The following is a 24,639-nucleotide window of genomic DNA, read 5'->3' on the forward strand; positions in this document are numbered from 1 at the left end:
ATAAAGCTTCTGCAATAGATAATCAGAAGTCTACAGCTGTCTAGTTGGCAGGTATTTACTGCCTTCAGTCTAACTTACTATTAGTTTGTTTTAGTGCCACCTAAATGCAAAATATTAAAAATCCCTTCTCAGAAAAGCATTCCTGACTCCTTAATTTGGCTTAAGTGGCTTCTCCACATTCCCTGAAGGCACCCACTGCTTACCACTGTCATTACTCTTACCACATTTTCTTGAAATCATCCATTCCTTGGTACCACTCTTACAACTTTTCTGCAAGTTTGAAATTACATGAAAATTAAGTTACCCCCCAAAACACATACTAGCTATAATAAATTCTAACATCTAATTAACAGTAATTCTGTATATTCGCTTAGCATTTATAAGAACTCTAGAAGAACAATTTGGGTAGCCCAAACCTGTTTTAAAAACTGCCCCTGGCCGGCCGGGCGCGGTGGCTCACGCCTGTAATCCCAGCACTTTGGGAGGCCGAGATGGGCGGATCACGAGGTCAGGAGATCGAGACCATCCTGGCTAACACAGTGAAACCCCGTCTCTACTAAAAATACAAAAAAAATTAGCCGGGCGCGGTGGCGGGTGCCTGTAGTCCCAGCCACACAGGAGGCTGAGGCAGGAGAATGGCGTGAACCCGGGAGGCGGAGCTTGCAGTGAGTGGAGATTGCACCACTGCACTCCAGCCTGGGCAACAGAGCAAGACTCCGTCTCAAAAAAAAAAAAAAAAAAAAAAAACTGCCCCTGGCCAGGCAGGGTGCTTCATGCCTGTAATCCCAGCACTTTGGGAGGCTGAGGCGGTGGATCACTTACGGTCAGGAGTTCGAGACTGTCCTGGCCAACATGACGAAACCCCGTCTCTATTAAAAATACAAAAATTAGCCAGGCGTGGTAGTGGGTGCCTGTAATCCCAGCTACTGGGAGACTGAGGCAGGAGAATCACTTGATCCTGGAAGGTGGAGGTTGCAGTGAGCCGAGATCATGCCACTGCACTCCAGCCTGGGGAACAGAGCAAGACTCCATCTCAAAAATAAAATAAAATAAAAACTGCCCCTAAGAAACTTTGAAATACTGAATATTAATATATACAACTTAAACATTTTTTTTTAATCTACGGTTAAAACCAAAGTTTAGGCCGAGTGCAGTGGCTCAAGCCTGTAATCCTAGCATTTTGGAAGGCCGAGGCGAGCAGAGTTCGATGCCAGCCTGGGCAACACGGCAAAACCCCATCCGTACAAAAAAAATACAAAAATTAGCTGGGCGTGGTAGTGCGTGCTACTTGGGAGACTGAGGTGGACAGACTGCTTGAGCCTGAGAGGTTGTGACTGCAGTGAGCCGTGATCAGGGCACCCCAGCCTAGGCTACAGAGCAAGACTCTGTCATAAATAAATAAACAGTTTGGGTTTGAAATCATTCGTTTTTGTATAAAATTCCCCTATAGAGAATAAAGGTACACAAAACTATCTCACCAGTCTTACAGCTGAAAAGGTCTCCCGAAAATTAATTGTAAGGTTTAGAGAGGAATGTTTTTAAATACAGTCCGTTAATTCTTTCCTCCTTTTTTTCATCACCTTCCTCACCTCAATAAAATCAAAGACAACATTAAATACGGAAAGAACTTTCACAGAATCAGCCAAAAAGGTGTCTACATGGAAGTAACTGATGAAATAAATGCTAGCAAGAATGTGTTCAAGCTACATGGCAAAGCCACCTCTTCCTCTTGACACTGTTCAGTTCATTCTTCCTTAGGCACTGTTCAGTGCCAGAGACATGCTAGTGACAAAAGAGAAACTGCTAGGTGCACACATCAAGGCTTAGTGACACCCAAAGTGTTTATTAGAGAATAACAAATAATTCTGATCTTTTCAAAATTCTATTTGTCCTAAAGAAAATGAAAAGGTTTCTAGATTCTTCTAAAATTCTCTTTTCCCTAATGGTCTATTTCAAGGCCAAAGTACTTGACAGTTCTACTGAACCATTACTGTATTATTAACACAACACCTTGTTGTACCAGGCGCTCTTCATGAAGGTGGGCTCCTGCCATTTGGATGACTGAGAGTCAACAAAACTTTTTGAAATATTCTAGCAGTTCAAACAGAGCTAATTATTTTCTGAACCCTATGTATTTTAATGAGGAAGGTTATTATCACTTTTTTAAAATAAGAGATTATTACTCTTCCTCTATTTTTCCATTGTAAGTCATGATGAAGCAACATTTTGTGAGTCTTCTATTAAAAATATCCATCCAATTAGTTTTTTAGTTTGTTTATTTGTTTGTTTGTTTGTTTGAGATAGGGTCTTGCTCTCTGTTGCCCACGCTGGAGTGCTGTGGGCATGGTCTCAGCTCACTGTAGCTTCAACCTCCTGGGCTCAAGTGATCCTCCCGCCTCAGCCTCCCTAGTAGCTGGGACTAAAGGCATGCGCCATGCCCCACCAATTTTTGCATTTGTTGTAGAGACATGGTTTCACCATGTTGCCCAGGCTGGTCTTGAACTCCTGGGGCCAGGGGATCCATCCACCTCAGCCTTCCAAAGGGCTGGGATTACAGGTAGGAGCCACCGTGCCCAGCCCAATTAGTTCTAAAACTCAATCTGCTCCCATTCGAGGTGTGGGGAAAGAAACAGCTTAGAATAGGCATGTGAATTTCCAAATTGTTCTTGAACGTGTAAAGTCTGGTATTGTTTTTTATCTTATGTTTTGAGACAGGGTCTTACAGAACAATTATTTACATATTTCCAGCCTCCCAGGCTAGAGTGCAGTTGCGCAATCCTAGGCTCAAGCGATTCTCCCACCTCAGCCTCCCAAGTAGCTGAGACTACAGGCATGTATCACCACAGCTGACTTTTTATTTTTTTGTAAAGGTGGGGTCTTGCTATGTTACCCAGGCTGGTTTCAAACTCCTGGGCTCAAGTGAGGTATTATTTTTTACATTGGAGTAAGTTTATCCTGTTTTTCTCTTATTAAAATGAATTTGATATAAAATGATACCTAGAAAAAAAGTCAGGTTGAAGACTGATTATGTGTACTTCATGGTAAACAGTGAAAAGCCCCTGTGGTAAGCATTCGTTTTAGAAAAAGGCCTCAAAACTCTAATCCTCTCTATTCAAGTGGGTAATACTAGAATATCTTCAACCAAAAGCTACACAAACACACCCAGTTTATAAAGTACAAACAGTGCTGCTATTATACAATGCGCTTAACATGAACCAGTCTCTCTCTCTGGCATGATGGCCACTGAGATACAGTCAGGCCTCTGTAACCCTGGGTTCCACATTTGTGGTTTCAAACAACTGCAAATCAAAAAGATCTGGGGGTTAAAAATGGTTGCTTGTGCCTGTACTGAACATACACACCATTTTTTCTTGTTATTATTCCCTAAATAATACAGAACAATTATTTACACAGCAATTACATTGTATTAAGTATTATAGGCCCAGCGCAGTTGCTCACAGCTCCCAGCACTTTGGGAGGCTGAGGCAGCCCAGAAATTTGAGACCAGCCTGGGCAACACAGTGAGACACTGTCTCTACAAAAAATTTAAAAATTAGCCATGTGTGATGGCCACACGTCTGTAGTCCCAGCTACTCAGGAGGCTAAGGTGGGAGGATCTCTTGAGCCCAGGAAGTCAAAGCTGCAGCGAACCGTGATTGCACCACTACACTCCAGCCTGGATGACAAAGCAAGACCCTGTCTAAAGAAAAAGTGGGAAGTGGGAGATTATAATTGATATAACTAATCTAGAGGTGATTTTTAAGTACATGGGACGATGTACATAGGTTAAATGCAAATACTGCGCCATTTTATGGGGACTTAAGCATCATCCCAGGATTTTGGTATGCGTGTGAGTGAGGTCCTGGAACCAATTCTTTACAGATACCAAAGCGTACTTTGCATGCCCTAATAATAATCTCAAAATTGGAGACATCCTATGTAATTTGGAAAACCACAATTTTGGGCCAGGCACAGTGGCTCACGCCTGTAATGCCAGCACTTTGGGAGACTTAGGGAGGTGGATCATTTGAGGTCAGGAGTTCAAGACCCGCCTGGCCAACATGGTGAAACCCCATCTCTACTAAAAATACAACAATTAGCCAGATAGTAGTGGCACGCGCCTGTAATCCCAGCTACTTGAGAGGCTGAGGCAGGAGAATCGCTTGAGCCTGGGAAGCGGAGGTTGCGGTGAGCTGAGATCATGCCACTGCACTCCAGTCTGGGTGACATAGTGAGACTCTGTCTCAAAAAAAAAAAAGACAACCACAACTTCAACTCAACACCAAATTTGCTGTTTCTCATCTGAGCTGGACTTCTAAGTCTGTTTTGTAGCTGAATGAAAAACGTGACATTGAGACCATCTTAAGATAAAGAAAAAAGAAAAAGAGAAAGTGGAGAAAATGTTAGGAAGGAAGAAGAGGAGTGGGGAGGAAGATGTAGGGAGGAATAGTACAGTTGATAATGAAACCAGCTGCCTGGGTGTCAAAAACGATAACAGTTGGGAGAAATGTGGCCAGGCTGTCAAGGAGTACTTATCTTTTCAACAAAAATATCACACATCAACCAGAGACATCGGAATTGGAAGGGGCTGGTACCCATTAAATACAACTCTTCACTCTCTCCCATCAGTGCTGTTGAGGTTTAACCAGCTTCCAAATCTCCCTGAATGCTCACAAGTCAGGGTCACTAAAGTCTTACTTCCAGTGACTATAGCTTCGTGTTTGTTCTTCCCAACTCTCACAGGGTGAGCTTCCTCTGAACTTCCTCCTAACCAGAAGTTTACAGCAGTGCGTTTCCTTTTGGGGGACAAACCTGGCCTCCTGATCTGACACCTCTATCGTGGAACAAAATGCCAAGCTCTGTGGACAATTTCAAAGACCCCTTTCTACTTGAATAAGAAAATTCCCTATTAGACTGGCCATGGTGGCTCACACCTGTAATCCCTTAGCACTTTGGGAAGCTGAGGCGGGAGGATTGCGTGAGCCCAGAAGTTTGAGACCAGCCTGGGCAACAGAGTGAGAAACCCAGTCTCTATTAAAAAAAAAAATTACTTTTTTCAAAAAAAGAAAATCCCCTATTAAACCAGACTATACCTACTTCTTGCCTCAGAAAATATGTTTTGCCTTCACACTTAAGTAGCTTTTCTCTGACATATATGAAGAATTTTCATTAGATTACATTCAACCCATTTTTCCTAATGATGGATATTGGCTCCCAAATGATGCAGATTGACCTTAACAACTTTAAGTAAATATTGTCCTCAAAGTTTCTTTTCCTAAAAGCAAAGAAAAATTAAGACAACATATACTACCAGATTCTCCAGCCTTTAACAAGCCTCCTTTTGCTCTTTGAAACCTGGTAAAGTTTTAATAATTAACTTGTAGCTTTCTTCTTTCATTTCCTAGGAGTTTTAACAGCTATCAGCTTAGTAGAGATGAGACCAAAACAAACACAAACCTCATACAAAATGACTTACCGGCAATAGGCACCAGAACAAGACTAAAAACCCTAATTTGTTCCTTATGCCAAAAAATATAAATTACTTTAACTTGAAATTAGAAGTGGAAGAGAAGTTAGGCAATAAATATATTTTGGTCATTCCTGGCCAATTGTTTTATATTCCATTATGATTTCATTACAATATACTTTATTATATACATGTCATTTTATTGTATCTAGAATATTCCTGATGATGCCTGGAAGGCTCTTCTTTGTGTCTCAAGGGGCCAATTAATGTAAATTGCTCATTAAATGTTTGTTAAATTATAAAAAGAATAAATGGCAAGGCTGGGCAACAGTGGCTCATGGCTGTAATCCCAGCACTTTGGGAGGCCAAGGCAGGACTGCTTGAGCCTAGGAGTTCAAGACCAGCCTGGGCAATATAGTGAGAACTCAACTCTACAAAAAAATTAACAATTAGCTAAGCGTGGTGGCGCAAGCCTGTAGTCCCAGCAACTCAGGAGGCTCTAGTGGGAGGATCGCTTAAGCCTGGGACGTGGAGGTTGCAGTGAACCAATATTGCACCACTGTACTCCAGCCTGGCAAGAGAGCAAGACCCTGTCTCCAAAAAATAAAAATAAAGAATAAATGGCAGCCAGTAAGTGAGACACGGTCTGCATCTTCTAATCCATTACATTCCGCTCATTCAAATGCCCCTACCTTTTTTCCCAGAATGTTTTACTCAAACTACAGAGCCTCATAGAGATGATAATAATGACAATATTAGGGCAGTAGACTTCCCTTTCTGCCTCAAACACACTCAGTTCTTTAAAGGTGTCACTCCCATGCCTCTTCGGCAAAAACAGATTTCAAAGACATTGTCCTTCACTCTCACCAGGCCAACTTCCAACTTTAAATCCTAAAGAAGTATTAAACTGGTTGGGCACTGTGGCTGGCACTCATGGGCTCAGGACAGCCTGGGAAACCTAGTGAGACTCCATCTTCACAAAAAAATTTTTTTAATTAGTCAGGGGTGGTGGCATGCACCTGTACTCCCAGCTACTAGGGAGGCTGTGGCAGGAGGATCACTTGAGCCTGGAAGGTCAACCCTGCAGTGAGCTATGATCATGCCACTGTACTCCAGCCTGGGTTACAGAGCCAGACCTTGTCTTGGGGAAAGAAAAAAAGTCTTGAACTCTCTTATTCCAAAACTAAACAACTAAACTTATATCATCTGCACTTCAACTAAATTTGGCCAGCATACTGCTGCAGTAAGCAATTTTTTTTCATAAAGTTTCTCATTTTCTGACTAGTTCCTAATAATGCTATGTGTATGAATAGCAGCTTCCTTGAAGGGAAGAATTAGAAGACAAAGCAGTCTTCCACTAGAGTATCCCAGATAGCACCACGAGAATATGAGAGGGCTTTTTAAGGTCATAGGAAGGACAGAAATCTGTCAGCAGACATTTGTATGTATGTGCATGGTGAGGAGGCAGAGAATAAAGATGTCTTTGATTCAACAACACTCACCCAAATACTTAGCACTGAAAGTCAAACAAGAAAGATCCGGCAGGGTCCAGTGGCTCACGCCATCCCAGCACTTTGGGAGGCCGACGCAGGTGGATCACTTGAGGTCAGGAGTTCCAGACCAGCCTGGCCAACATGGTGAAACCCCGTCTCTACTAAAAATACCAAAAAAAAAAAAAAAAAAAAAAAAATTAGCCGGGCATCAGGAGGCTAAGGCAGGAGAATCGCTTGAACCCAGGAGGCAGAGGTTGCAGTGAGCCGAGATCGCGCCATTGCATTCCAGCCTGGGCAACAAGGGCGAAACTCTGTATCAAAAGATCCTACTTTGTAGATATAATTCTCTAACTTTCACTGAATCATAACGGAACCAAAGCTGCTTACTAGCTTTGTAGAGTAATCCAAGGGACCACTGCTGATTTCCTAACAGTAGAGTAAGATTAGATTCATAAGAAGTTTCCCCATTCCTTAACAAGAAGTGCTGCCAGGCTACCCAGAAATTCCCCTCCCGAGTCCCACTGCTGCCGTTCCGGAAACATGAGAAACCAAGTATGCTGCAATCATGGACTTTTTAGTACTGGCTCCAAAATAAACTGCGTGGGCCAAGCAAGACTGTCAATGAACTATTGTCCAATGAAAAAATAAACAACCAAAGGTCTCAGGTTTCATTTACCTAACACAGGTATCACCATAAATGACCTAGTATAATGACAGTTTCCAACCGTATTTAATAAAACAAACACGCAGCAGAAATCCTTTAGTCACTTGTAACTACACTATACCCTCAGATCAAAGTTAATCATGTCAATGGAAAGTATAGGCCGGCGGGTTCCCTGGTGATAGGTCATGATACTCTGAGCAAAGAGTAAGTAATAAGGTTAGAATTCTTTAGAAGTGTTGAGGGGAAAGAAGGTAACAATAACAAAAACTCCACGTCAGGAACTGTTCTAAGTACTTTGTTGTTTATTAACTAATTTCATACCAACAATCCTCTAAGATTGATATTATCAATCCCCATTTTAAGTACGTGGAACAAAAGAACAAAGAGGCAAACAACTTGTTCAAAGATTTACAAAGCCAAGAAATTATGCGAACTGGTGAGGCTTCGGGTTCCAGAAGTCAATGTATACATAGCTTCTCCAGTTTTCACCAACAGTGACTAAAATTGGGGCCAGCGAGTTTTTAGAAGCCTATCTCTCCTTGCAAACTCTCCTTCCAGATAATTTTTGCTTTTGCAAGAGATGTCACATTTAAGCGGTAGCTTTAAAAGTGGGGACACATGAAACGAACGGCTGGGAGAGCCATCCAGCCCACTTACATATGTGCAATATTCCCCTGAAGAAAAACCCTGCTCATTGGAGCCTGGAATCCAGAAGGTCCCTGAGAGCTGCACAAACAGCCTTAAAACCAATCTACCCACAACCACGGAGCCGCCTATGCAGGCTATTCACACAGAAGGCGCTCCCTGGAAGTCGGTTAGGCTATAATGAGTCTTTTGTTGAAGCGGGGCGGCGGGAGGCCCCGGAAAGCAGCCCGGCCCCCTGCGGCGCCGACAAGGAGGCCCCGAGAGACCTTGCCCTGTGCCGGTCGGCCTCTTTCACCGCGTCGAAGCAGGTCAGCGCACCCCGACCACGGGCCGGCGCGCCATCCGGTGCAGCTGGGAGTTGGGCCATGTGTCCTAGGCCGCGGCGGGGAAGGGGCGAGACCCCCGCGACCGTCGGCGTTCCCTCCCTGCCCCCATCTTTGGGTCTTCCTCTGAATGTCGCTGCTCCATCAGTCCTGGACTCCGGGCCTGAGGCCCTCCCTGCCCACACCTCCCCTCACAGCCCCGCACGGCGAGCCGGTTTCGCATCCTAGTCCCGGACCTGACCCCCGACACGGGCCCTCGAGCCGCCCCGCGCCCCTCCCTGTCCGCGAGCAGAATCCGTGACCCCTGACCTTGCCTTCCCCTCACCTTACCAGGTCCGCAACCACCTGACACGCCGCCCCCGAGCTGACGGCTCCATATTCCGGGAGCCAGCGCCAAGCTGGCCAACGCCCTCCCCTCCCCGCGATTGGCCGATAGGACAGCAGCCGCACATCCCTATTGGTTGGAGTCCCCGCAGCGGCCGGGACGCGTGGCCCGCCGACTGAGGACCGAGGCTCCGCCCACGCGGAGTCTGGATGGGGCGGCCCCTGGGGCCCCCAGCGGGAGCTGCATGCTGCATAGTTGCTGCTTGCTCTGGCCAGAACCACACAGCTCGTGGGCTGGGGAGCTCCCGTCCGCTAGCAGTCTGGGGACAGATAAGATTCCTGCCCTAGTTCGCCGTGGCGCCCCGTTAGGTACTGACAGACAAGCTACGAGGTATAGCTCTATCCTGTAAAGGGTAGCCAGGCCAGGCGCGGAGGCTCACAGTTGTAATGACCAGCACTTTGAGAGACCGAGGCGGGAGGATCACTTGAGTCCAGGAGTTCGAGACCAGCCTGGGCAACAAAGTGAGACTCGGTCTCTACAAAAAATTTTAAAATTAGCCAGGCAAAGGCCGGGCGCGGTGACTCACGCCTGTACTCCCGGCACTTTGGGAGGCCGAGGCGGGCGGATCACCTGAGGTCGGGAGTTTGAGACCAGCCTGACCAACATGAAAAAACCCCGTCTCTACTAAAAATACAAAATTAGCGGGGCGTGGTGGCGCATGCCAGTAATCCCAGCTACTCGGGAGACTGAGGCGGAGAATCGCTTGAACCCGGGAGGCGGAGGTGCGGTGAGCCGAGATGGCGCCGTTACACTCCAGCCTCGGAAACAAGAGCGAAAACTCCGTCTCAAAAAAAGAAAAAAAAATTAGCCAGGCATCATGGCGCCCGCCTGTGGTCCCACCTGCTCGGGAGGCTGAGGTGGGAGGATCACTTGGGCCTGTGAGGGGGAGGCTGTGGTGAGACAAGGTCGTGCCACTGCACTCCAGCCTGGGTGACAGCAAAACCCTGTCTCAAAAAGAAAGTATAGCCACCTGACAGGAACATTTCCTTGCGCCCCAAGAGCCACATCATAGTATCTGCTGCCCCACCAAGAGCACCCCACACCTGGGAGGAACCGCGACACATCAGCTAGTGCAGCCAGTTCCACCGCCTCCGGTGTCCTCCCAAGCCTCCGCAGCGAATTGTTTTCCTCCTTCTCGCCCAGTTGCCTCGATTCTCCCCAGACTTTATCCTACCTACCAAAGCAATCCCACTCTATCCCCAGTTTCAGCCTCACGCCTTCTTTTGTTCTGAAGATGACTGCCAGACTGGTGAAGAGGGAATAAATGGCCTAACAAATCACCGTAATTTTCTACAATGTCGTTTACAGCCACCAAAAACATTAGATTATCCCGCCACCCTCACTCCCCGACCCCCCGCACTGCTTACAGCATTAAAGGTAACGGAGCTTCTTTATTCACGTAAAAACGGCTAGGAGAAAATTTCATTAGTAAGAAAGTCTGAGAAATGAGGAAAGGAGTGTGAACGGCCAAGAGAAAAATTCAAATAAAGTGCAACGTAAAAACAAACTCGGGGACTAAAAAAAAAAAGGCGGGGAGGGGCTTGCCTTCCTGGAGCAGGTTGTTTTTCATACAGAATTTCTCCTGGAGAAAGAAGAAAATACACAAATTAGTTCTGAGATTCTCGCTACAGTACATCTGTGGAGTTTCAGAAAGGTTTGATGAAGTTCCTCCAAACCAGAACCTTTCCTTTGGGAACTTCTATTATAACTAGAAAATAAAATTGCTAGAGCTGTACTTGTCACCCTTTCAGGTCTGCTCAGCTGGGCAGCTTCCCTGGGCTACTTACTTAGCTCACAGTGTGGCGCTGCCTCCGTCTTAAGCTGCTTCTTCCTCATGGTGCAGAACTAGTTTGACTTTCCCAATGCCAGCTCCTGCCTCTATATATGAAGACAAGTGCGCCTCCCTCAGTTAGATAAGGGCACTTTTGGGTGCTCTAAGCAACACAGCTTTCTAAAGACTGGCAAGGACTTTCAAGAGGCAAACCGCGCCCTCCAAAGCCTAATCAGATTTCATCTTTGACCTGTCGTGAAAAGAGAAGCATTATATATCTGCCACTCCTAGATATTAATTAATAATGTATTGAGTTCAAAAACTTTTATTCTAAGATTTCATCTCTGTACCATTTGGCAAGAGCAAGAGCAGGTGGCAAACCTGTGAGTGCCAGTGGTTGAAAGGGGTGGAGTAAGATAAATTGCTTCCCTTCTCTGCTCCTCTTGGAGTGAAGCTGGTTCAGGCTCCACAGGTGCACTAGGACTCTGCTCCTCTGAGACGTGAGGTGAAACCATTAACCCCAAGCCTGACAGTCCACTTGTATTTTCCGCATAGGTACGTGCAGCACTGATGCAATTATGAGGAGTCTCAGAGCGTGGGTGGAAATGCTGCCTGCTCTTTTATCCCTAGGGATCTAAAGGACCCGCTGGCTTCAGCCTGGTCTATCAGTGATCCACAGGCAGACATCAGAGCCACGCAAACTCCGGACTTGGTGCCTGATGAAAAAGAAAAAGAAAGGAAAAAAAACCCAGAGACTAAAAAGAGAAGTCCAGGGCAAGCCTAGAATTTCTCAATCTGGGAGGAGGGGAGCTGAAAGAATGGGGAAATTTTGCCTCAGGGAAATAATTTAGATAACAAGCCGCAAAAGAGAAGCCTTGGGATGGGGTAAAAAGCAAGAGAGAAGAAAACAGTTGCTGCTTTCAGGTAGCAGGCAGTTTTCTAGTAGCTTTCAAGAAAATCTGCTTAGTACCATAAAAACATAATATCTTAGAATGGAAAAGAAAGAAAAGCAGTAATCGATTCAAATAAGTCAAGGCAGGCTTCCAGCAAGTGGTTCTGGTTCTTACCTAGAACAACCATTGAATCTGGAGAAAGAATTATGGATCTTCTGCCCCGGGACCCAGATGAAAGGTCTCTTTGCTTCAGGGCTCTCTTAATCATGAAAGTCAAATAACTACAACTTGGCCTGTCTCCTGTCTTTGTTCTACATCAGGTAAGTTCCCCAAGGCAAAGCTGTCTCTGCAGATTGGGCTGGGGGCCAATTTGTTCCACTTGAGGGGAAAATAGAAGCACCTGTAAGATCACCCAGGAACTAAAGTCTCAGAAGGAAAAGGCCTATTTGAGTTTAGGAATTCTTACCCTAGGCAACATAGGGAGATCCCATCTCTACGAAAAATTTAAAAATTAGCTCGGTGTAGTGGAATGTGCTTGTGGAACATCCTAGCTTCTTGGGAGGCTGAGGTGGGAGGATCACTTGAGTCCAGGAGGTCAAGACTGCAGTGCGTCATGATCATGCCAGAGCACTCCAGCCTCTGCGACAGAGCAAGACCCTGTCTCAAAAATATGTGTTATGAGTGTCAGGTTTAGACTATGCCAAAGGTCATGTTGAGGTCCGGAGGTAGTGGATGGATGAGCAGAAAGAACACTTGGGGGGCCATAGACAGGTGAAATATGATTTTATTCAGCAGCAGCTCTCATCAACAGCTTTCTCACACTGTCTGCCCTGTCGCAGCTGCTTAGTCCGGCTCCCACACACAGTTGCGTGCCCCCTGCCTTCAGGGTCAGCAGCTTAACTCTCTCTGGGCACGAGCAAGCTGAGCTGTGTCCTGGCTCCCCTCTGTTCGTCTGCAAAAAACACACTCCATTTTTGCCTTCCTGGTCCCCAATTTATACTTGAGTAACTGACAACATTAATTGAATTTTTATTGTGTACCAAACACTATATTTAACACTTCACAAGCATTAATCCTCATAGTAGGCTGGCACAAAAATTCATGCCTGTAATCCCAGCACTTTGGGAGGCCGAGGCAGGCAGATCACTTGAGGCCAGGAGTTTGAGAATAGCCTGGGCAACATAGCAAGACTATGTCTCTACCAAAAAAAACAATCCTCATAATAAACTAATGGAGCAGGAACTATTATTTATTATTATTCTCATTTTGCAAATTAGGAATCTGAGACTTAGAGTATAATTTGTCTAAGGACACAGCTAGTTAGTGGCAAAGCCAGGCTTTGAACACAAATCTGTTAGACCCACGAGCCGAGACTCAACCACCACACCGTATCACCTCCATCTTGTACACCTTAAACAATTTCCTTCCATTCAAAAATTGAGACAAGAACAACATAAGGTAGTCACAGAACAGAAAACTCCAGAAGTTCAAGACTGCCGTGAACTGTGATCATGCTAATGCACTCCAACTTGGGAAACAGAGCAAGACCCTGTCTCTAAAAAAAAACAACTAAAAAGAAAACCTGTGGATTGTGGCCAGGCACAATGGTTTATGCCTATAATCCCAGCACTTTGGGAGGCCAAGGCGGGCAGATCACTGGAGCTCAGGAGTTCGGGACCAGCCTGGCCAACATGGTGAAACCTTGTTTCTACTAAAAATACAAAAGTTAGCTGCGTGTGGTGGGGGCTGCCAGTAGTCCCAGCTACTTGGGAGGCTGAGGCAGGAGAATCGCTAGAATATAGGAGGCAGAGGTTGCAGTGAGCTGAGATGGCGCCACTTCATTCCAGCAAAAAACAAACAAAACAAACAAACAAACAAAACAAACTGTAGGTTGCAACTAGTATATTTTTTCTTTTCTTTTTTTTATTCTTGAGTTGGACACAGCAAGAAAACAGATGTATATTTATTTTTTGTAGAGACAGGGTCTCCCTATATTGACCAGGCTAGTCTCAAACTTTAGGACTCAAGGGAACCACCTGCCTTGGCCTTCTAAAGTGCTGAAATAAAACAGAATTTTTTTTTCTTTTCCCGAGACAGAGTCTTACTCTGCCACCCAGGCTAAAATGCAGTCGCGCAATCTTGGCTCGCTGCAACCTCCACCTCCCAGGTTCAAGCAATTTTCCTGCCTCAGCCTCCCAAGTAGCTGGGATTACAGGCATGTGCCACCACATCCAGCTAATTTTTGTATTATTAGTAGAGACAGGAGTTTCACCATGTTGGCCAGGCTGGTCTCGAACTCCTGACCTTGTGATCTGCCTGTCTCAGCCTCCCAAAGTGCTGGGATGACAAGCGTGAGCCACTGCGCCTGGTCAGAATTTTTAAAAAATAGAATAGAAAATATCAGAGAATGTCAAAGGCACTAAGGTAAGTGTTGTTTTGTGCAACTTTAAGAGTGTGTGCCTGTGTGTGTACGTGTGTACTGGGTTACTGTAAAATATATTTCTTGGCTGGACACGGTGGCTCTCACCTATAATCTCAGCACTTTGGGAGGCTAAGACAGAAGGATCACTTGAGCCCAGGAGTTCAAAACCAGCCAGGGTAACACAGTGAGATCCTATCTTTACAAAAAATAAAAAATTAGGCCAGGTGCGGTGGCTCACACCTATAATCCCAGCACTTTGGGAGGCTGAGGTGGGCCGATCTCTTGAGCTCAGGAGTTTGAGACCAAGTGGGCAACATGGCAAGACCTCATCTCTTAAAAAAAATACAAAAATTAGCTGGGAGCGGTGGCACATGCCTATAGTCCCAGCTACTGGGGAGGCTGAGGCAGGATAATCACTTGAGCCCGGGAGGCAGAGTTTGCAATGAGCTGAGATCGCACCACTGCACTCCAGCCTGAGCAACGGGAGTGAAACCCTATCTCAAAAAATAAATAAATAAAAATAAAACTTAGCCAGGCATGGTGGTGCAAGACTGTAATCACAGCTACTCAGAAGGCTGAGGGAGGAAAATCGCTTGAACCCAGGAGGTGGAGGTTGCAATGAGCCAAGATCATGCCACTGCACTCCAGCCTGAGCGACAGAGCAAGACCCATCTCAAAAAAACAAAAAATCAGCCAGGCATGGTAGCCTGCTCCTATAGTCCCAGCTACTCTGGAGGCTGAGGCAGGAGGATCCCTTGAGCCCAGGAGTTCAAGGCTGCAGTGCACTATGATTGTGTACTTCACTCCAGCCTGGGTGATAAGGTGAGACCCCATCTCTTTTTTTTTTTTTTTTTGAGACAGAGTCTCACTTTGTCGCCCACACTGGGGTGCAGTGGCAGGATCTCGGCTCACTGCAACCCCCACCTCCCGGGTTCAAGCGATTCTCCTGCCTCAGCCTCCCGAGTAGCTGGGACTACAGTCTTGCACCACCATGCCCAGCTAATTTTTGTATTTAGTAGACATGGGGTTTCACCATATTGGCCAGGCTGGTCTCAAACTCCTGACCTCATGATTCCTCCTCCTCGGCCTCCCAAAGTTCTGGGATTATAGGCGTGAGCCACCACACCCGGCCTGAAACCCCATCTCTTTAAAAAAAAAAAAAAATTAGCCAGGCTCAGTGGCTCACACCTGTAATCCGAGCACTGTGGGAAGCTGAGGCAGGAGGATCCTTTGAGCCTAGGAATTCAAGGTTGCAGTGAGCTATGATTATACCTCTGCACTCCAGCCTGGGTGACAGAGTGAGACTGTGTTTAAAAAAAAAAAAAAATTATTAAATAAAAAAAAATATGCCCTACCTCACATAATTGTGTTAAAATTGAGTGATATGTAAATACAAGATTATTTTATAAACTATAAAAATGTTCATAAGTCTTAGGTAAAAAACTGTATATATTATTAAGTAAACAAGTGAAATTCGATGTAGTAGAAAGTATGCAGCTAAATGTGCATTATATGATTTTGTTTTGTTGTGTTTTGTGATTGTCAGTGACAGAAACCCAATTCAAACTGCTTGTGTTCAAAAGGAGCTGAATCATTCACATAAACTGAAAAACCCAACAATACAGCTCACTGTAGGCAGGACTGAAGCTGGGGACCCAGATATCACCAGGCCACTGTCCACCTGTCCCTTTCCTTTTTTTCCCTCCCCCCACTCCTCCTCCTCCTCTTCCCCACCCCCTCCTTCTCTTTTTTTTTTTTTTTTTTGTAATAGGGACAGGATCTCATTTTGTTGCCCAGGCTGATCTCAAACTTCTGGCTTCAAGCGATCCTCCTGCCTCAACATCCCAAAATTCTGGGATTACAGGCTAGAGCCACTGTACCAGGCCCTGTTTCTTTCTTTCTATTTCTCACTCTCTAGTCTCTGCTTTAGAATCAGTGTGGTTTTGTTCTCAGGGAGGTTTCCCTGCATGGTAGAACAATGACCACCATCTGCACTGGGCTGACTTGATCCTTTTTCCTATAGTTCCAGCAAAAGTCCCAGGGAAACTTACTTGGGAGGCTGAGGCGGGAGGAACACATGGGCCCAGGAAGCAGAGGTTGAAGTGAGATCGCACCACTGCACTCCAGCCTGGGCAACAGAGCAAGACTGTGTCTCAAAACAAAAACAAAAACAAAACAAAACAAAAAAGATGAGTAGTGTCCTAGCCTAGACTTCAAGAAGTCTTTCCAGACTAACACAGAAAGCTCTGCCTGCTACCTAGCTTGAGTCATGAGCCAGTCCCAAACCAAAAACAGTGGCCATGGGGTGCCTGGGACACAAGCTGATGCTTGGAGGCAGGGTGGGGTCAGCCCTGCTTGAGTCACCTAAACTGAAAAAGAGGTTGGTGGGGGAGTCTTCTCAAGGGGTAGAGTAAGAGATTCAGAATGATTACACTTTTTTTTTTTTTGAGACAGTCTCACTCTGTCACCCAGGCTGGAGTGCAGTGCCTCGACCTAGGCTCACTGCAACCTCCACCTCCCAGATTCAAGCAATTCTCCTGCCTCAGCCTCCCAAATAGCTGGGATTACAGGTGCGCACCATCAAGCCTGGCTAATTTTTGTATTTTCTGTTTTTTTTGTTTCTTTGTTGTTTGTTTTTTGAGACAGAGTTTCACTCTTTTGCCCAGGCTGGACTGCAGTGGCACGATCTCCACTGACTGCAACCTCCGCCTTCCAGTTTCAAGTGATTCTGCCTCAGCCTTCCAAGTAGCTGGGATTACAGGCGCCCACCACCACGCCCATCTAATTTTTGTATTTTTAGGAGAGATGGGGCTTCACCATGTTTGCCAGGCTGGTCTTGAACTTCTGACCTTGTGATCCGCCCGCCTCGGCCTCCCAAAGTGCTAGGATGACAGATGTGAGCCACCCCGCCCGGCCTATGACTGTACTTCTAATGCTGAATAGGATTAGTCTGGAAAGACTTCTTGGAGTCTAGGACACTACTTATCTTGCTGTTAGTTTCTTCTGTTTAATTTTCTCATATACCAATCAATGCAGTAAGGATATATAGCATATATGTTCATTTAATTCAGTTTCATTCACTTAACAAGTGCACTATTTGTAGAGGATCTACTATGTTCCAGGCACTGATTCTGGGCAGTGGGATATAGCAATGATAAAGACATAAAAAGTTCCTGTTCTCTGAAAACCTATATTCTGTGGGGCAGACAGATAACAACTAGTCAATAAGTACACATCAATAAGTACAGATCATTAAATTTTATTAGAAAACAAATTTAAAAATCAGGAAATGGAGCAGCAAGAGCTATAGGTGGGAGATCAGGACTATTTCAGAAGAGATGGTTAAAGACCTCACTCAGTGACTTTTGTTTTTTGTTTGTTTGTTTATCTTATTTTTTGAGATGGAGTCTAGCTCTGTCACCCACACTGGAGGGCAGTGGTGCGATCTTGGCTCACTGCAATCTCTGCCTCCCAGGTTCAAGCGATTCTCCTGCCTCAGCCTCCTGAGTAGCTGGGATTACAGGTGTGGGCCACCACACCTGACAAATTTATATATATATATGTGTGTGTGTATGTGTGTGTGTGTGTATATATATATATATATATTTTTTTTTTTTTTTTTTTTTTTTTTTTTTTTTGAGACGGAGTCTCACTCTGTCACCCAGGCTGGAGTGCAGTGGCCGGATCTCAGCTCACCGCAAGCTCCGCCTCCCGGGTTTACGCCATTCTCCTGCCTCAGCGTCCCGAGTAGCTGGGACTACAGGCGCCTGCCACCTCGCCCGGCTAAGTTTTTTGTATTTTTAGTAGAGACGGGGTTTCACTGTGTTAGCCAGGATGGTCTCGATCTCCTGACCTCGTGATCTGCCCGTCTCGGCCTCCCAAAGTGCTGGGATTACAGGCTTGAGCCACGGCGCCCGGCCTATTTTTTTTTTTTAGTAGAGATAGAATTTCACCATGTTGGCCAGGCTGGTCTAACGCCTGACCTGGTGATCCGTCCGCCTCAGCCTCCCAAAGTGTTGGGAATACAGGCGTGAGCCACCGTGCCCAGCCACTTTTCGTTTTGTTTTTTGAGACAGAGTCTCACTCTGTTGCCTAGGCTGGAGGGCAGTGGTGCAATCTCAGCTCACTGCAACCTCTGCCTCCTGGGTTCAAGCAATTCTCCTGCCTCAGCCTCCTGAGTAGCTGGGATTACAGGTGCATGCCACCATGCCTGAGTAACTTTTGTATTTTTAGTAGAGATGGGGTTTCACCATGTTGCCCAGGGTGGTCTTGAACTCCTTACCTCAAGTGATCCACCCACCTTGGCCTCCCAAAGTGCTGAGATTACAAGGGTGAGTCACTGCATCCAGCCCATGTACATTTCTTAATGAGTATGTATGAAATATGTTAACCTGGCCGGGCGCGGTGGCTCAAGCCTGTAATCCCAGCACTTTGGGAGGCCGAGACGGGTGGATCACAAGGTCAGGAGATCGAGACCATCCTGGCTAACCCAGTGAAACCCCGTCTCTACTAAAAAATACAAAAAACTAGCCGGGCGAGGTGGCGGGCGCCTGTAGTCCCAGCTACTCGGGAGGCTGAGGCAGGAGAATGGCGTGAACCCGGGAGGCGGAGCTTGCAGTGAGCTGAGATCTGGCCACTGCACTCCAGCCTGGGTGACAGAGCGAGACCCCGTCTCAAAAAAAAAAAAAAAAAAAAGAAATATGTTAACCTTTTTTTCTACATTGAAACAATTTTTATGACAGTGATATTGAACCGCAAAATCCCTGAGGCCTTTCTAATATTGATCCAGCTAGGTAAGACATTTATGAGTCTTGTTGAATGTGCAAATGTATTTAAATTGAGAGTGTGGGTGGGAGCAGTAGCTTATGCCTGTAATCCCAGCACTTTGGGAGGCCAAGGCAGGGAATCACCTGAGATCAGGAGTTGGAGACCAGCCTGACCAACAATGGTGAAACCCCATCTCTACTAAAAATACAAAAATTAACTGGGCATGATGGCGAGCCCCTGTAATCCCGGCTTCTAGGGAGGCTGAGGCAGGAGAATCTCTTGAACCTGGGAGGCGGAGGTTGTGATGAGCTGAGATCATGCCATTGCACTCCAACCTGGGAGACAGAGTGAGACTCCATCTCAAAAAATAAAAAATAATAAAAATGAGAGCACTTTGAGGCAAGGGCTTCCTTTCTTTTATAGGAATTGAACACAGAGGAAGTTCAGTACATGGTGCTAGTGGAACAATGGGGGTACCACAGTGAATAGCAATACTGATGAGAGGGCTCCCAGGTGACCCTGCCAAAGTTGGGTGGGGAAAATTTTCCTCAAAGAGTTTCCTTAACTCTGTCCTTTTGCTCTAATTGCTGTGGACGTGCCAGGCAGCACAAAGTGGCTCCTGAGGGTGGTTCCTGCTGATGCTGGGTAAAGGTCCATTTATTGAGAGCTGAGTACTAACACAAAGAAAAACCTCCTCTGATTTCAAGCGTTAGTAAGGCTTATGTTGCTTGGAGGAGAAAAAGCTCGGAGTGGGGCACATGTGTGGAGGATGGAAGAGGAGAGGATGAGAGAAGTCAGAAGAGACCCACCTTCCCTAGTTGATTGATGACAGTTTCCCTGAACTTGGAACCCCTGTAACAAATACATACTAAGCACTGCTCGTCACCCAGTGATGCCTTTATCCTTGAATTGCACTTTGATGTGTTTGATGTTAATTCTTTACTATCTACAGTAGTTCTAGATTGCTCTACCTTTTTTATTATTATATGGTTTGTCCTTTGCTTATCTGCTTTATTAATTTTCAGAGTATAACTTCTTAGACTATATTTGTGAATAATACATTCTAAATTTAGTTCAGTGTCTACCTTAATTGCCCATTGCAAGCAATCACTGATAAAAACTTTTCTGGTTTTTTTTTTTTTTTTTTTTTTTTTGAGACAGAGTCTCACTCTGTCACCCAGGATGGAATACAGTGGCGTGATCTCAGCTAACTGCAGCCTCCCGGGTTCAAGCAATTCTCCTGCCTCAGCCTGCCGAGTAGCTGCGATTACAGGTGCACGCCACTATGCCCAGCTAATTTTTGTATTTTTAGTAGAAACAGGATTTCACCATGTTGGCCAGGCTGGTCTCGAACTTCTGACCTCAGTTGATCCGCCCACCTTGGCCTCCCAAAGGGCTGGAATTACAGGCGTGAGCCACCGCACCCAGTCTGATAAAAGTTCTTTGATGATGCTTTTTGATGACTGCAATTACAAAAATCAAAGGCTATTTCTTGGCTGGGTGTGCCCGGCCCTCCCACTTGCTTCTTTAAAGGCCTTCTAAGAGCTATTCTAAGCCTGGGGCCTTTTGTATTCCCCTTCTCTTCAAGAAAAACACTCCGAGGAAGGAGATGAGAAGCAGAGTCCCAAAGTTGGTGAAGAATCACATAATGAGGGGCTGAAGTATCGGAAGACATAAAACGATAGGCAAAAATAAACTCCAGGGCAATTAAATATCTAAAGTTGTAAAAACAAAACAAAACAAAATACGAACCAACTTCAAAATTATCTGGTGCTCACTTTGACAGCACATATACTACAACTGTAACAAAACAGAGATTAGCATGGACCCTGTGCAAGGATGACACAAAAATTCATGAAGCATTCCATATTTAAAAAAAAAAATTTTTTTTTTGAAAAGGCCGAGTACAGTGTTTCACACCTGTAATCCCAGCACTTTGGGAGGCCGAGGCAGGTGGATCACCTGAGTCCAGGAGTGTGAGACCAGTCTGGGCAACATGGTGAAACCCTGTCTCTACAAAAAATACAGAAATTAGCCAGGCATGGTGGCGCATGCCTGTAGTCCAGTTACTTGGGAGGCTGAGGCAGGAGGACCGTTTGAGTCCAGGATGTGGAGGTTGCAGTGGGCTGAGATTGCACCATTGCAGTCCAGCTTGGGTGACAGAGTGAGACCTTGTCTCAAAAACAACAACAACAGCAAAATTATTTGAAAAAATATATAGTATTTTTATAATCAACATAAAATTTTAACAATAAAATTATGAAAAAGCAGAAGTAAAAATTGATCATTTTGACTAAATTGACTATTATAAATATTTAAAACTACCATCTAAAAAGCTTTTTTTTCTTTTTCTTTTTGAGACTCTGTCACCCATGCTGGAGTGCAGTGGCCCAATCACAGTTCACTGCAGCCTTGACTTCCTGGGCTCAGGTGATCCTCCCACCTCAGCCTCCCAAGTAGCTGGGACTACAGGCACATGCCACCACGCCTGGCTAATTTTTTCCAAATTAAACTGACAATGGTATTTGTTTCACATCTACAGGACTATCGATAATCTAAAATCCTGACCATTTTAAGTGTGGGTGAGGACGTGGAAAAATTAGGACTCTGATATCCTGTAAAACTGATACACCCACTTTGGAAAGCAACTTGATAATATCTACTCAAGTTGAAAATGCACTTATTCTTTGATCTAGAAAGTCTACTTCCAGATAAATGCCTTACAGCATCGTTTTTCAATCCATTAGTGAGTCATAAAATCAATGTAGTGAGTCATGTCCAGCATTTTACAAAAATGAAATGAAATAGGACAGAATGCAAGAGAGTAGGAAATAGAGTGCATATAGCAAGGGCAGGTATTATTTTGTAAAATTTTTATTTCATCTATGAACTGGGTCTTAGTATAAAACATATTTCCATAGTGGTTTCAAAAAAAACCTCTAGGCCGGGCGCGGTGGCTCAAGCCTGTAATTCCAGCACTTTGGGAGGCCGAGACGGGCGGATCACGAGGTCAGGAGATCGAGACCATCCCAGCTAACACGGTGAAACCCCGTCTCTACTAAAAAATACAAAAAACTAGCTGGGCGAGGTGGTGGACGCCTGTAGTCTCAGCTACTCGGGAGGCTGAGGCAGAAGAATGGCGTGAACCTGGGAGGCGGAGCTTGCAGTGAGCTGAGATCCGGCCACTGCACTCCAGCCTGGGCGACAGAGCCAGACTCCGTCTCAAAAAAAAAAAAGAAAAAACACCTCTAAAAACATTCCTTAATAGAAACTCTCATCCATTAATTAGCCCTAGGAGACCTGTTGGAGGATATTCCCTGAAATGTAGTGTTTCTAATAATGAAACACTAAAAACAATGTAAATGTCAATCAGTAGCAAATGGATAAGCAAATTGGGGTGTATTCATGTGATGAAACACCATTCAGCAGGCTAAATGAATGAACTTGCTGGGCCAGTGGCTCATACCTGTAATCCCAGCACTTTGGGAGGCTGAGGTGTGTGGATCACCTAAGGTCAGGAGTTTGAGACCAGCCAGGTCAACATGGCAACATCCTGTCTCTAATAAAAATACAAAAATTAGCCTGGTGTGGTGGCATGCGCCTGTAATCCCAGCTACCCAGGAGGCTGAGGCAGAAGAATCGCTTGAACCCAGGAGGTGGAGGCTGCAGTGAGCAAAGATTGTGCCACTGCACTCCAGCCTGGGTGACAGAGCGAGACTCTGTCTTAAAAAATAATAATAATAATTTTAAAAATTAAGAAAATAAAATAAATCAATGAACTTAATCTAGATGAACAAATTATGAAAACGAAGTTAAGGAAACAAAGCAAGATGCAGGAAAATAAGTGCCACACGAAACAAATTACATGAATTTTTAAAACATTAAGAAATACCATATACCATATATATGTAAATGTTCATATCTATGTATATGTATGTGTATATAGATGTATGTATGTATATATGTATGTGTGTGTAAATACATCATAGTCAAAGAATTTTTTTTTTTTTTTTTTTTTTTTTTTGAGACGGAGTCTTGCTCTGTAGCCCGGGCTGGAGTGCAGTGGCTGGATCTCAGCTCACTGCAAGCTCCGCCTCCCGGGTTTGCGCCATTCTCCTGCCTCAGCCTCCTGAGTAGCTGGGACTACCGGCGCCCGCCACCTCACCCGGCTAGTTTTTTGTATTTTTAGTAGAGACAGGGTTTCACCGTGTTAGCCAGGATGGTCTCGATCTCCTGACCTCGTGATCCGCCCGTCTCGGCCTCCCAAAGTGCTGGGATTACAGGCTTGAGCCACCGCGCCCGGCCAATAGTCAAAGAATTAAAAGCAGACTAGGCCAGGTGCGGTGGTTCATGCTTGTAATCCCAGCACTTTGAGAGGCCGAGGCGGGCAGACCACTTGAGGTCAGGAGTTCGAGACCAGCCTGGCCAACATGGTGAAACCCCATCTCTACTAAAAATACAAAAATTAGCCAGGCATTGTGGCACGAGCCTGTAGTCCCAGCTACTCAGAGGGTGAGACAGGAAAATCCCTGAAACCCAGGAGGCGGAGCTTGCAGTGAGCTGAGATTGCACCACTGCACTCTAGCCTGGGTGACAGAGTGAGACTCCGTCTCAAAAAATTAAAAAATTAAAAATTAAGAAAAAAAATGAAAGCAGGCTAATAAAAAAGCGATGCCTAAAGGGAAGGAGAAAGGGAGGAAAATAGGTATGATACTATTTATTCATTTTGGGTAGTGGATACATAGACGAATGTTACAGTGTTGTTATTATCCTTTTAAAACATTTTTAATACATAAAAAAGAAATAGGATTAAGTGGGTTTTTGGGAATCAGGTTTTACTCTTGCTCAGAGAGTATCATAAAACTGTATTAACCATTGGTTATTAAAACCCTTGGCCAGGGCTGAGCGCGGTGGCTCATGCCTGTAATCCCTGCACTTTGGGAGGCCAAGGCGGGTGGCTCACCTGAGGTTAGGAGTTCAAAACCAGCCTGACCAACATGATGAAACACCATCTCTACTAAAAATACAAAAAGTTAGCTGGGTGTGGTGGTGGGCACCTGTAATCCCAGCTACTCAAGAGGCTGAGGCAGAAAAATTGCTTGAACCCAGAGGGCGGAAGTTGCAATGAGCCAAGATTGCATCACTGTACCTAGCCTAGGCAACAAGAGTGAAACTCTGTCTCACACAAAACAAAACAAACAAAAAAAACCCTTGGCAGGGTTGGGCGCAGCGGCTCACGCCTGTAATCCCAGCACTTTGGGAGGCCGAGGCAGGTGGATCGCTTGAGGCTAAGAGTTCAACACCAGCCTGGGCAACATGGCGAAACCCTGTTTCTACTAAAACAAAATTAGCCAGTTGGGCATGGTGGTACATGACCTGTAGTCCTAGCTACTTGGGAGGCTGAGGCACCAGAATCACTTGAACTCAGGAGGCACAGGTTGCAGTGAGCTGATATTCAGACACTGCACTCCAGCCTGAGCAACAGAGCAAGATGCTGTCTCAATAAATAAATAAAACCCTTGGCTGGGTTCAGTGTGGTTCATACCTGTAATCCTGGCAACTTGGGAGACTTAGGTAGGAGGATTGCTTGAGGCCAGGAGTTTGAGACTGACCTGGGCAACAGAGTAAGGCCCTGTCTCTACAAAAAACTTAAAACTAACTTAAAAGAAAATCCCTCTTTAAGGCTGGGCACAGTAGTTCACACCTGTAATCCTAGTCCTCTGGGAGGTCAAGGCGGAAGAATCCCTTGAGGCCAGGAGTTTAAGACCAGCCTGGGCAACACGGCAAGACCTCCTCTCTATAAACAGAT

General features: G+C 45.3%; 1 protein-coding gene and 1 non-coding gene across 28 annotated transcripts in view; one reads left to right on the forward strand and one right to left on the reverse strand.

Moving 5' to 3' along the window:
- Positions 1-24,639, reverse strand: part of SLC11A2 (solute carrier family 11 member 2) — a 72,221-nt gene that overhangs the window by 39,888 nt on the left and 7,694 nt on the right. For 8 of the 27 annotated variants that reach the window (XM_045365248.3, XM_065524197.2, XM_065524195.2 and 5 more), the window contains exon 1: positions 10,765-10,829. The exons of 1 other annotated variant lie outside the window; for it this stretch is intronic. Coding sequence is in view for 7 of the 26 variants with exons in the window: in XM_065524197.2 (XP_065380269.1) it covers positions 10,765-10,813 (49 nt within the window). In the remaining 19 variants the exon portion in view is untranslated. Of the gene's footprint in view, positions 1-6,969; positions 7,122-8,917; positions 9,000-10,764; positions 10,830-24,639 lie in introns of those variants that run through there. 18 more of the 27 variants (XM_045365246.3, XM_074006850.1, XM_074006848.1 and 15 more) reach the window with 4 other exon arrangements.
- On the forward strand, positions 20,601-20,704 carry LOC123567714 (U6 spliceosomal RNA). The gene has a single exon (XR_006690821.2). It is a non-coding gene; the product is annotated as a U6 spliceosomal RNA (small nuclear RNA).

This window comes from Macaca fascicularis, chromosome 11, assembly GCF_037993035.2.
Source record: "Macaca fascicularis isolate 582-1 chromosome 11, T2T-MFA8v1.1".
Classification (NCBI taxonomy): domain Eukaryota; kingdom Metazoa; phylum Chordata; class Mammalia; order Primates; family Cercopithecidae; genus Macaca; species Macaca fascicularis.